Genomic DNA, 12591 nt, shown 5'->3' with positions numbered 1-12591 from the left:
CATTTAGCAAATATTACTTGCTTCTCTCTTACTCAAAATCCACTAGAAACTACAAAGACCAGTATCTTTATTTTAAAGGGTTTCTCTTTTCCACTGTCTTTCCTGTGATTTAAGTCCTTGAGTTTCCTTCTTCTGGTGATCTATCCCCAAACAAAGTGAGTTTTAAAATAAGTAAAACATCAGTCCAGGAAGTTTGTTCTGATTTCTTTATTCACCACATTTCTAGATCTGGAAGCTTATCCCCAATGCTCAGTATGAGTTCCGAGTGAGGGCCGTGAATAAATATGGAATCAGTGATGAGTGCAAATCAGACAAAGTCGTCATTCAAGACCCTTACCGCCTCCCTGGACCTCCTGGAAAACCGAAAGTCTTAGAACGCACCAAGGGGTCTATGCTTGTGAGCTGGACTCCTCCTTTGGACAACGGAGGCTCTCCAATTACTGGCTACTGGCTAGAGAAGAGAGAGGAAGGTGGTGCCTACTGGTCACGAGTTAGCCGAGCACCAATAACCAAAGTGGGACTGAAGGGTGTGGAATTCAATGTTCCACGTTTGATTGAAGGGGTGAAATATCAGTTTAGAGCCATGGCAATAAATGCTGCAGGAATCGGCCCTCCTAGTGAACCATCAGACCCAGCTATTGCAGGAGATCCCATATGTAAGTATGTTTTATTTCTAGGACTCATTTCTAATGGGTAAAGTTACTACGTAGGTTACTCTTAAACTTCTCATCCATTTATTAGAACGAGTCATAGTGAAGTAAGTATATATACACATCTAGATAAAATCGTTTTTAAAATCTTGGGTTAAAGCTAGTGCTTTGTTTTTCTTTTTAACTACATAATAAAGAAATATGCTATAAAGTATGGGCTCAAAACTCTCATTAGCTACTATGGAAATCATTTACCCCACTAAAAAGTTGGACTGTCCTGTAAGAAGGCAATAAAAAAAACAAAATGTTAAGTATTTATTGAGACATCAAATTCTCAGACAGAATATCTGAGATCAAATGATAAAAAAACTCTTGCTGAATCATATATGAGCGGATCAGCTCAGAAATGAAAATACAGTAATTTTCATAATTCAGTGCATTTTCTAAATAATACCTTATTATATTCTCTGAAGAAAAACTTCAACTTTTCATTCAAATATTTAAGATATCTTCATGTTATAGAGAGAAAATGTATAATAAGGTAGTCACATATTCATTCAGCAAGCTAGTTTGGAGCATGGACTGTTCAAGGGTCTGTACTAGACACAAGGTGGGGTGGAGCATGAGACAGCAGGCCAACAGGATAGAAGAGTTTCAGTGGTAGGCCCCATCAGGAAAGTATTATGATGTAAGGAGAAGAAACGCCGGTTCTGCCCCTAAAGAGCATTGAGATTAATTTGGATCCAGAGGTTTTCCCAGCTAGAGATGAAAATATTTTTTAAATGTTCATGTTGTAGGAAGTAAAATTTTCAGTTAAAATACACTGTTGAATCTCTTCAGTAAGATCTCAAAGGTCAAATAGCTTTTCACCAGAGATAGTGAGTAATCATTTCCCCAGAGATTGCTTGCTTTCTGTTTCTGCATTAATACTTAAAGAAAATACACTATTAAACTTTTTCAGCAACTCAATTTTAATAGGATAACAGACAACAATAAATGTCTTATATAGTGAAAGTCTTATGGTATATATAAAAATAGCATTCTATATCTTCAAAATGTGATGTTTGTTTGTTCCTTATCAGACCCACCTGGGCCACCTTCCCGCCCAGAAGTTAAAGATAAAACAAAGTCAAGCATCTCACTAGCATGGAAACCTCCAGCCAAAGACGGGGGCAGCCCAATCAAAGGCTACATTGTAGAAATGCAAGAGGAAGGTACCAGTGACTGGAAAAGAGTCAATGAACCTGATAAACTTCTAACTACCTGTGAATGTGTGGTGCCTAACCTGAAGGAACTCAGGAAGTACCGGTTCAGAGTCAAAGCTGTCAATGAAGCTGGTGAGTCCGAACCAAGTGACACAACTGGAGAGATCCCTGCCACCGACATTCAAGGTACTCATTCTCGTTCAGCTTATGTGTTGACCTTTTCGGATTATACTGTGAAATTAATGTACTGGAAATATAGCTGTTACCTCTTTGAGAAATGTTAGCTAACGGCTGTCTGATTGCCATGGTATTTCAGAGGTTCCAGAGGTTTTCATTGACATCGGAGCACAAGACTGCCTGGTTTGCAAAGCTGGATCACAGATCAGAATTCCTGCTGTCATCAAGGGACGCCCAACACCAAAATCATCTTGGGAATTTGACGGAAAGGCAAAGAAGGCAATGAAGGTAATAATTCTAGGGTTTTCCTATGTCTTCCATTGAATAACCAGAAGCAGTACTTAAAAGCTAAGTTGTCTTCTTTTCTAATAGGATGGAATTCATGATATACCTGAAGATGCACAGGTAAGAGGCGATAGCTTAATTAACTAGGAAGATGATCGACCTTAGTAATGTTGTGATCTCATTCGATGTATGACAACAATTTTCTTTGTCCAGCTGGAGACTGCCGAGAGCTCATCTGTCATCATTATCCCAGAGTGCAATCGAGCTCACTCAGGCAAATACAGCATCACAGCCAAGAATAAAGCAGGACAGAAAACTGCCAACTGCAGAGTTAAAGTCATGGGTAAGAAAGATGTTCACAGTTGCTACAGAATCAGAGCAAACTTTTCTCAGCATCTAAGCAATGATACTTACAATGTGGTTTGTAACCAACAGATGCACCAGGCCCACCCAAAGACTTGAAGGTTAGTGATATCACAAGGGGTAGTTGCCGACTTTCATGGAAGATGCCAGATGATGATGGAGGAGATAGGATCAAAGGCTATGTCATTGAGAAGAAGACTATAGATGGGAAAGCCTGGACAAAAGTCAATCCGAACTGTGGAAGCACCACATTTGTAGTGCCAGATCTCATCTCTGAGCAGCAATACTTCTTCCGTGTGAGAGCAGAGAACCGTTTTGGAATTGGCCCACCTGCTGAAACCATTCAGAGGACCACTGCTAGAGATCCAATCTGTAAGTTTCAAAACACAAGTTTAAAATGCAGTCTCCAGAATGAGCTACATTGTTAACAACCATGCTTAACGATTCCTATAAACATTTTTACAGATCCTCCTGATCCTCCTATTAAACTCAAGATTGGTCTTATAACAAAGAACACGGTACATCTGTCGTGGAAACCTCCAAAGAATGATGGGGGCTCTCCTGTCACCCACTATATTGTTGAGTGCCTTGCATGGGACCCAACTGGGAAAAAGAAAGAAGCATGGAGACAGTGCAATAAACGTGATGTGGAAGAATTGGAATTTACTGTTGAAGACCTCATAGAGGGTGGGGAATATGAATTCAGAGTTAAAGCTGTCAACGAGGCCGGAGTCAGCAAGCCTTCAGCTACTGTTGGTCCTGTGATTGTCAAAGACCAGACATGTATGTACTTAACAGAGAATTTCCTTCTCTGGGGTTTCCTTCCTATGTACCTAATAATAAAGCATGTTTCCATGGGCTTCATGTAGGCATGGCCGTATTATTCAATTACTTATTACCCTGTTATGGGTACAATTAGCAAATGTCCATCCATATTGCTTTCACTATAGACAAGACATATCTAATTTCCTTCTTGTAATTTTCTTGCCTTTATAAGGCAAGTTGTCTTATCTAATCAGAAATTGAGGGAATTAAAAAGGGCAGAAAGCTAGTAATTTGCTTAGCACCTGCTAAGACCAATGTATCTTTCCAATCAAGATTTTCCCTTTATTTGCAAAACCCGTTTTAGTTTTGAGTTTTTGGAAGATAAAATACATATACAAATAAGTCTTTTCTAATTGTTGTTACCATCACTATCACTATGTATTTATCTGGTCTTGTGACTGTGCCAATCCTTTTTTATACACTCATAATAAATTTATAGAAAAGAGAAAACCATTTGGCTTCTACCAGAAATTATATTTCTTATGAAAAAAATTCACATTGGAACCTCTAAATAAGCACAGAAATGACTTTTTAACTCTGCAAATTATTAAAGAAAAACATTGTGACATGGAGTGCCAAGCATAAGCTACTGTGATATTTGCTCCTGGCTGCCCTTTGTCAGAATTTTCATTTGTATAATGAAGCATGGTGAGGGAGAGGCTATAACAGATAGGTGACTGTGTGGAGATCCAATAAAGGATGGCTAGATGTAATTGCCCCCCCAACTAGTATAACAGTATTAAAGACAGACCCACTCTTTATATCAGTTTGGACAATGAAGGCTGAATTCAGTTGACCCAAATAGAATTTATAACCACATTAAAGTTCATGTCCTAGTCTTTAGTGCTTTTTGCTCCCTGTGTTAACATTTGTTCCTGTTGTTAATTATCAAGGCCCACCATCAATTGAGCTAAAAGAATTCATGGAAGTGGAAGAAGGAACTGATGTTAATATCGTGGCCAAAATTAAAGGCGTGCCCTTCCCAACTCTCACATGGTTTAAAGCTCCTCCGAAGAAGCCTGAGAGCAAAGAACCTGTTCTCTATGATGCCCATGTCAACAAACAGGTGGTAGATGACACCTGCACTTTAGTTATTCCTCAGTCTCGCCGGAGTGACACTGGCTTGTATTCTATCACAGCTGTAAACAACCTGGGGACAGCATCAAAGGAGATGAGACTCAATGTCCTTGGTAATGATTGTACTGTTTGGTTAAAACTTCGTGGGTTTTTTTAATTTGGCTTTAAAATCATTCAACTAATAAAATATTTTTTAAAAATCTTTTAGGTCGCCCTGGCCCTCCTGTGGGACCCATAAAGTTTGAATCTATTTCAGCAGATCAAATGACACTATCTTGGCTTCCACCTAAAGATGATGGTGGGTCTAAGATTACAAACTATGTCATTGAGAAAAGAGAAGCTAACAGGAAGACATGGGTGCGTGTCTCCAGTGAACCTAAAGAATGCATGTACACCATTCCCAAATTGCTAGAAGGCCATGAATATGTATTCCGAATCATGGCCCAGAATAAATATGGCATTGGAGAGCCACTTGACAGTGAACCAGAAACAGCACGAAACCTCTTCTGTGAGTAGGACATTTTCACATATGCAGTTACCTTTTCTGTTTTGTTGTTGTTTCTAATAACTTCTTGTCAATTAATATATTTTTCTCACAGCTGTCCCTGGAGCTCCAGATAAGCCAACAGTGAGCAGTGTGACTCGTAACTCCATGACTGTCAACTGGGAAGAGCCAGAATATGATGGAGGTTCTCCTGTGACGGGGTATTGGTTAGAAATGAAAGACACCACTTCAAAGAGATGGAAGAGAGTTAACCGAGATCCTATCAAAGCCATGACACTGGGTGTTTCTTATAAAGTGACTGGACTTATTGAAGGTTCTGACTATCAGTTCCGGGTTTATGCAATCAATGCTGCTGGTGTGGGTCCGGCAAGTCTCCCCTCAGATCCAGTGACTGCTAGAGATCCAGTTGGTAAGCCTTTAAATCATTCTTTAAAAAAATGTTTCCTAAACGTGCCGTTGAAGTTAAGAACACTGATGAATGCTGGTTCTTTTCCAGCTCCCCCTGGTCCTCCATTCCCCAAAGTAACAGACTGGACAAAATCATCTGTGGACTTAGAATGGTCACCTCCATTAAAAGACGGTGGATCCAAAGTAACAGGATACATTGTTGAATTTAAGGAAGAAGGAAAAGAAGAATGGGAAAAGGTAGCTAAAACATCCATTAAAGACATGTTCTGTGAATAAGTTTTAGTTTTTCTCAAGCACATTTGTTTCTGTCTATGTTTGTGACTAAAATTCAGAAAAATAACTTTATGTCAAACTAATCAGATCAGGAGTAGGAAGGTCCTATAAAGAAGGTCCTATATGGGGGACCAAAACAGTTAGTTAGAAAGAAGAAATTCTAGCATTCAGTAGCACAGGATGATTACAGTTAACAATAATTTATCATAGATTTTATTTTTGAAAACTTGAAGGGTTTGAAATCTTCCAACAGGTAGAAATGGTAAATATTTAAGGAAATAGAAATGTTTATTGCCAGCTGTTTATACATAATGAGTTATTACACTGTGTGTAAATACAGTTGGGATGGATCAATTAAAAATAAAAATTGAGCTGACAAGTTGAGTCAAGTTATTCACTTATCTTTTGGTTATGAATCCTGGATGGAACAAATGAACAGCACAGTTCTTTTTCTATCGTTAACCACTAATTTTTAAACACAATTTCTAGCAAGTCATTCACCCATTGTCTATAGTATTTGATCCCTAAAACCTCCTGAGAAGAGTTGGTAGGTAGTGGTTATACTTAAGTTGTTAAACCAAAAATATTATGTAGTAGATATAGCATGCATATTTATATTAGAAATACTGTAATTACAAAATGTTTGTTGTCCCCCCCCCAGGGTAAAGATAAAGAAGTGAGAGGGACAAAACTTGTCGTGACTGGATTAAAAGAAGGAGCATTCTACAAGTTCCGAGTCAGAGCAGTCAACATTGCTGGTGTTGGAGAACCTGGAGAAGTCACAGATATTATTGAAATGAAGGACAGAATTGGTAATTACCACTACTTCTGCTAGTCTATCGATGTTTATGCTATGTATTGAAAGATGGAAGTCACATTTGCCATTTTCAATCGTTTCCCAGTGTCACCTGACCTTCAGCTAGACGCCAGTGTCAGAGACAGAATAGTTGTCCATGCTGGAGGGGTAATCCGGATCATCGCCTACGTATCTGGGAAGCCACCTCCAACTGTCACCTGGAGCATGAATGAAAGAGCCTTACCTCAAGAAGCTGCCATTGAGACCACAGCCATTAGTTCATCCATGGTCATCAAAAACTGCCAGAGGAGCCATCAAGGTGTCTACTCCCTTCTTGCCAAAAATGAAGGTGGAGAAAGAAAGAAGACAATTATTGTTGATGTATTAGGTAAATAATTTCTATTTGTCTATGCAACATTTTGTTTTACTCTTTGTTCAAGACAGGATTCTCATTATGTAGCTCTAGCTGGCCTGGAACTCACTATGTAGACCAGGCTTGCCTCAAGCTCACAGACATCCATCTGCCTCCGCATCCTGAGTGCTAGGATTAAAGGCATGCATCACTAAATCCAGAAATACAACTTTTTAAAAATCAGCATTTTAATTATATCTACAACAATGCTATGTTGTTAATAAGAGTAGGTTATAAATGTTCTGGAAAATAAGAAAAATAATTCATAATCACTGCCCATTTTAGAATTTTTTGAATGTCCCATTTTGCATTTTTATCCTATACGTATTCCACATTGTTGTACTCCTGCTACACATGAAGGTTTATTTTGTTTTCGTTTTTTTAGTGTATATGGTGTTTTGCCTGTATACACGTATATGTGCCATTTGTATGAAGCATGTGAGGAGGCCAGAAGAGGGTGCCAGATACTCTGGAACTAGATTACAAATGTTTGTTAGTCCCCATGTGTTCGCTGGGGACCAATCAAAGTCCTCTGCAAGGACTTCAAGTGCTCTTAACCACTTAGCCACATCTCCATTCCCCTATGTGAGGCTTTAGATGCTACAGTTTTTGACTAGACATGCCACCATAAGAACCTACTGTGTGATTACATGGTCTTTATGAAAACACCTTTTCTGAAAATGCTTATGAATGCTTAAGTTTCACCACAATAACCATTCATATCATGAGACTCTACCCTTACTTACTAGTTATTGTAACAATGAGAAAAGCTTTATTGGGGATTCTATATTCCATGAGAATCAGTGTATGTGATTCTGTATTCTATGAGAATCAGTGTATATGATTATCAGTATTACATTGTTAGTCACTGAAGATAAAGTTCAACTCCGCCAGCTTCTTATGTGTCTGCTTTAATCCCTTATTTACTCAGAAAGTGATACTATCACATTTAGTACTCACAATTCAGTAGACCCATACTTCAAACAGCTATCATATCAATGTAATAATGGTCAGTTCCCTGTTATGATAAGTAATAAAAGGTGGTCAAAAGTATTTCATGCATCAATAACCCCACAAGCCCTTAGGTTTCAAACTTCTAAGCCCTTTTACTCATCAACAAATACTACTTTAATTAGATAACTTGTATGTTTTCATAGTAAAATCCCAACTTCTAAAATCAGGGCTTTCTATACCCATCAACTAACTGGTCACCCAGGAAAAAAATTTCTCCCTGTTTCCCATTTAGAAAAGGCACAAGAGATCAAACCACTGTCTGCTCTAGTTTTTCAGCTCCTCCCTTCTGTCTCACAAATTTTGTTTTTTTAAAGGAATCTTATTTTCTCTGCTTTTTATTAAAACATGGTAGCCAATAATTAGCACAAGCCTACTTCATTTTAAAATATGATTGAAATCTAATCTCAACTAAGGAGGCTAAGGAGAGAGAATTATGAGATCAAGACCAGACTAGGCAATAAAATGAGAGCCTGAGCTAAGATAGGTGGATAGATAGATAGATAGATAGACAGACAGACAGACAGATAGATAGAGGCAGGCAGAGAGACATAGATAAGAGAAATTATTGATGTACACACAGATGTGGTTAAATACTGTTAGTATAGCAGGAAAAAACTTCATTTAACAAGCACAAAAATCTTATTTTCTTCTGTACCACATTTTTGTTTTCACTTTTAAAACAGGGTAATATGTTGATTGAGCACAGGAGAAAAATGGCTTAAAGTCTTTTCCTCTTGTCCCCAGATGTTCCAGGACCTGTTGGAGTACCATTCCTCTCTGATAACCTAACCAATGACTCCTGCAAACTTACATGGTTCTCTCCAGAAGATGATGGAGGCTCTCCAATCACCAACTATGTCATTCAGAAGCGGGAAGCTGATCGCAAAGCATGGACCCCTGTGACATACACAGTCACTCGCCAAAATGCTACTGTACAGGGTCTTATTGAAGGAAAATCCTACTTTTTCCGAATTGCAGCTGAAAATAGTATTGGCATGGGGCCATTTGTTGAGACACCAAATGCACTTGTCATCAGAGATCCAATAAGTGAGTACAAGTGAAAACAATTTTATGATTAACCACTTGCTATTCATTTAATACAAATTTATGGTGTGTGTGTGTGTGTGTGTGTGTGTGTGTGCACATGTGTGTGTTATTCACTTGCCAAGCATTAAGATAGCTGTTAAATATATGATGCCATTGTTTCTGTGACTGTGAAAGAAATGGAAGGGATGTGTATGAGTCATCAAATTCCTTCCCTATATTATGTTGTCTTGTTTCTTTTTTATTCAATGATATAAGTAAAGCCTGAGTCATTTTCCTAATTCTAATATCACTGACTCTTAAGACCTTTTGTTATTTAACCCTAATGAAGCTCCAAGGAATCCTTTCTCACTCTAATAGTTCTGCAGTGAGAACAGTTTAAAGATTCATTGAAGACAGTAGTTTGCTTTTTTAAAATAATCCTCAGGAAAGGGTACTCTGCTACTTTTCTACATTCTCACTGTGACACTCTTTTCCTTGTCGTAATATTTACAGCTGTACCAGAGAGACCTGAAGATCTAGAAGTCAAAGAAGTCACTAAAAATACTGTGTCTTTGACTTGGAACCCTCCCAAGTATGACGGTGGGTCAGAAATTATTAACTATGTCCTGGAAAGCCGCCTCATTGGCACTGAAAAGTTCCACAGAGTGACAAATGACAACCTGCTTAGCAGAAAATACACTGTCAAAGGCTTAAAAGAAGGGGATACCTATGAGTACCGTGTCAGTGCCGTCAATATTGTTGGACAAGGCAAGCCGTCATTTTGCACCAAGCCAATCACTTGCAAAGATGAGCTGGGTATGTGTCTGCTATGGTTTATACTCTGAAAGCATTTACATCTATAACTTTATCATAGGATAGCAAAAATGACTCCTGTCTGTAATTCTACATTGTAGCTCCCCCAACACTTGATCTCGACTTTAGAGATAAACTTACAGTCCGAGTTGGTGAAGCTTTCGCCCTCACTGGCCGTTACTCAGGCAAACCAAAGCCTAAGGTTGATTGGTTCAAAGATGAAGCTGATGTGCTGGAAGATGACCGCACTCACATAAAGACTACTCCCACAACACTTGCTCTAGAGAAGACCAAGTCCAAACGCTCAGACTCTGGAAAATACTGCGTAGTTGTGGAGAACAGTACAGGCTCCAGGAAAGGTTTCTGTCAAGTCAATGTTGTTGGTGAGTTTTATTTATCTTATCAAGAATAATAGACCTCTTTTCTTTTTAGAAGCAGAAACGATGATGTTTTATGCTATAATTTTCTTTCTTTTCTCTTTTTTTTTTTTATCCTACAGACCGTCCTGGACCACCGGTAGGACCTGTCATTTTTGATGAGGTCACTAAAGAATACATGGTTATTTCTTGGAAGCCACCTCTAGATGATGGAGGAAGTGAAATTACCAATTATATTATTGAGAAGAAGGAGCTGGGTAAAGACATTTGGATGCCTGTGACATCTGCCAGTGCTAAAACAACGTGCAAAGTCCCGAAACTACTTGAAGGAAAAGATTATATCTTCCGGATTTATGCTGAAAATCTGTATGGAATAAGTGACCCTCTGGTGTCTGACTCAATGAAAGCCAAAGACCGTTTCAGTATGTAATATGGTGCGGGGGGGGGGGGAGGACGCAAGGCTTGACAGGGTTAACAGGGAGATTTAAACTTTTAACACATTTTGATAACATCTGTTACAGGAGTTCCTGATGCACCTGAGCAGCCAATTGTCACAGAGGTCACCAAAGACTCCGCATTGGTAACCTGGAACAAGCCAAATGATGGAGGAAAGCCCATCACAAACTACATCCTGGAAAAGAGGGAAACTATGTCTAAACGATGGGCTAGAGTTACCAAAGAGCCTATCCATCCATACACTAAGTTTAGGGTTCCTGATCTTCTAGAAGGATGCCAGTATGAATTCCGGGTTTCTGCAGAAAATGAAATTGGTATTGGAGATCCAAGTCCACCATCCAAACCAGTCTTTGCCAGAGATCCAATTGGTACAGTATTAAAACATTAATTCAGTTTTCATATTACCCAACCTTTTTCAGCTATGTTTTAACTTCTTTTAATTTTTTCTTTTATTATGTAGCTAAACCAAGCCCGCCTATTAATCCTGAAGCCATAGACACAACTTGTAATTCAGTTGATCTAACTTGGCAGCCACCACGTCATGATGGTGGGAGCAAGATACTGGGATACATTGTGGAGTACCAGAAGGTTGGAGATGAAGAATGGAGACGAGCCAATCACACTCCTGAGTCATGCCCTGAAACTAAATATAAAGTCACTGGTCTCAGGGATGGTCAGACCTATAAGTTCCGAGTGCTGGCAGTCAATGAGGCTGGGGAATCAGACCCAGCCCACGTTCCCGAACCAGTTCTAGTAAAGGACCGACTTGGTGAGTGAGGTGTTGTGTTCTGCAATTGTGAAAAAATAGGTACTTGTTGTATATCCCCTATTATAGTATGCACTAATGAATCCAACCTGAAGGTGTTTTTCTTTATTTTAGAACCTCCTGAGCTGATCCTTGATGCCAACATGGCAAGAGAACAACACATTAAGGTTGGTGACACCCTAAGACTTAGTGCCATCATCAAAGGAGTGCCATTCCCTAAAGTAACCTGGAAAAAAGGAGACAGAGAGGCTCCAACAAAAGCACAAATCGATGTTACTCCAGTTGGAAGCAAGCTTGAAATTCGTAATGCTGCCCATGAAGATGGTGGAATGTATTCCCTAACTGTGGAGAATCCAGCTGGTTCAAAAACTGTCTCAGTAAAAGTACTGGTCCTAGGTATGTATTTTAATATTCATGCCATTAAAAAACTCAAATACATATTTTTTCTTGTCACTTATCTGTTATTTAATACTTTTCAGATAAACCTGGGCCACCTAGAGATCTGGAAGTCAGTGAAATTAGGAAAGATTCTTGTTACCTTACGTGGAAGGAACCACTGGATGACGGTGGGTCTGTTGTAACCAACTATGTGGTTGAGAGGAAAGACGTTGCCACTGCCCAGTGGTCCCCTCTTTCAACCACATCAAAGAAGAAGAGCCATATGGCTAAACATCTGAACGAAGGCAATCAGTATCTCTTCCGAGTCGCCGCTGAGAACCAATATGGACGCGGTCCTTTTGTTGAAACACCTAAGCCCATCAAGGCTCTGGATCCTCTTCGTGAGTTACTCCCTCTGAATATAGAATTATTGTCTGACTATATTTGGGAATACTGCTTATTCATCCTAACTTTTCTTTCAAAGATCCCCCAGGGCCACCCAAGGACCTCCACCATGTAGATGTCGACAAGACTGAGGTCTCTCTTGTTTGGAATAAACCAGATCGTGATGGTGGCTCTCCAATCACTGGATATTTGGTGGAATATCAAGAAGAAGGTGCCCAGGACTGGATCAAGTTCAAGACTGTGAAAAACTTAGAGTGTGTTGTTACAGGCTTACAACAAGGAAAAACCTATAGATTCCGAGTAAAAGCTGAAAATATCATAGGTCTTGGCCTCCCTGATACAACTATCCCAATAGAATGCCAAGAAAAACTAGGTGATTT

At 39.2% G+C, this 12591-nt stretch overlaps 1 protein-coding gene across 18 annotated transcripts in view; it reads left to right on the top strand.

The window, feature by feature from the left end:
• Positions 1 to 12591, top strand: part of Ttn (titin) — a 273546-nt gene that overhangs the window by 195670 nt on the left and 65285 nt on the right. For all 18 annotated transcript variants that reach the window (XM_040745671.1, XM_040745672.1, XM_040745669.1 and 15 more), the window contains 22 exons: positions 227 to 656; positions 1733 to 2041; positions 2172 to 2320; positions 2405 to 2437; positions 2531 to 2660; positions 2753 to 3052; positions 3146 to 3463; positions 4399 to 4695; positions 4791 to 5090; positions 5182 to 5496; positions 5584 to 5732; positions 6430 to 6580; positions 6671 to 6952; positions 8735 to 9037; positions 9530 to 9832; positions 9931 to 10212; positions 10329 to 10628; positions 10728 to 11030; positions 11123 to 11431; positions 11543 to 11824; positions 11908 to 12207; positions 12291 to 12584. In XM_040745671.1, the coding sequence (XP_040601605.1) occupies positions 227 to 656; positions 1733 to 2041; positions 2172 to 2320; positions 2405 to 2437; positions 2531 to 2660; positions 2753 to 3052; positions 3146 to 3463; positions 4399 to 4695; positions 4791 to 5090; positions 5182 to 5496; positions 5584 to 5732; positions 6430 to 6580; positions 6671 to 6952; positions 8735 to 9037; positions 9530 to 9832; positions 9931 to 10212; positions 10329 to 10628; positions 10728 to 11030; positions 11123 to 11431; positions 11543 to 11824; positions 11908 to 12207; positions 12291 to 12584 (5839 nt within the window). The remainder of the gene's footprint in view (positions 1 to 226; positions 657 to 1732; positions 2042 to 2171; positions 2321 to 2404; positions 2438 to 2530; positions 2661 to 2752; positions 3053 to 3145; positions 3464 to 4398; positions 4696 to 4790; positions 5091 to 5181; positions 5497 to 5583; positions 5733 to 6429; positions 6581 to 6670; positions 6953 to 8734; positions 9038 to 9529; positions 9833 to 9930; positions 10213 to 10328; positions 10629 to 10727; positions 11031 to 11122; positions 11432 to 11542; positions 11825 to 11907; positions 12208 to 12290; positions 12585 to 12591) is intronic.

Source organism: Mesocricetus auratus, unplaced genomic scaffold (assembly GCF_017639785.1).
Source record: "Mesocricetus auratus isolate SY011 unplaced genomic scaffold, BCM_Maur_2.0 Super-Scaffold_100004, whole genome shotgun sequence".
Taxonomy (NCBI): Eukaryota; Metazoa; Chordata; class Mammalia; order Rodentia; family Cricetidae; genus Mesocricetus; species Mesocricetus auratus.
The sequence above is the reverse complement of the archived record's forward strand: the minus strand, read 5'-3'. Positions and strand labels throughout refer to the sequence as shown.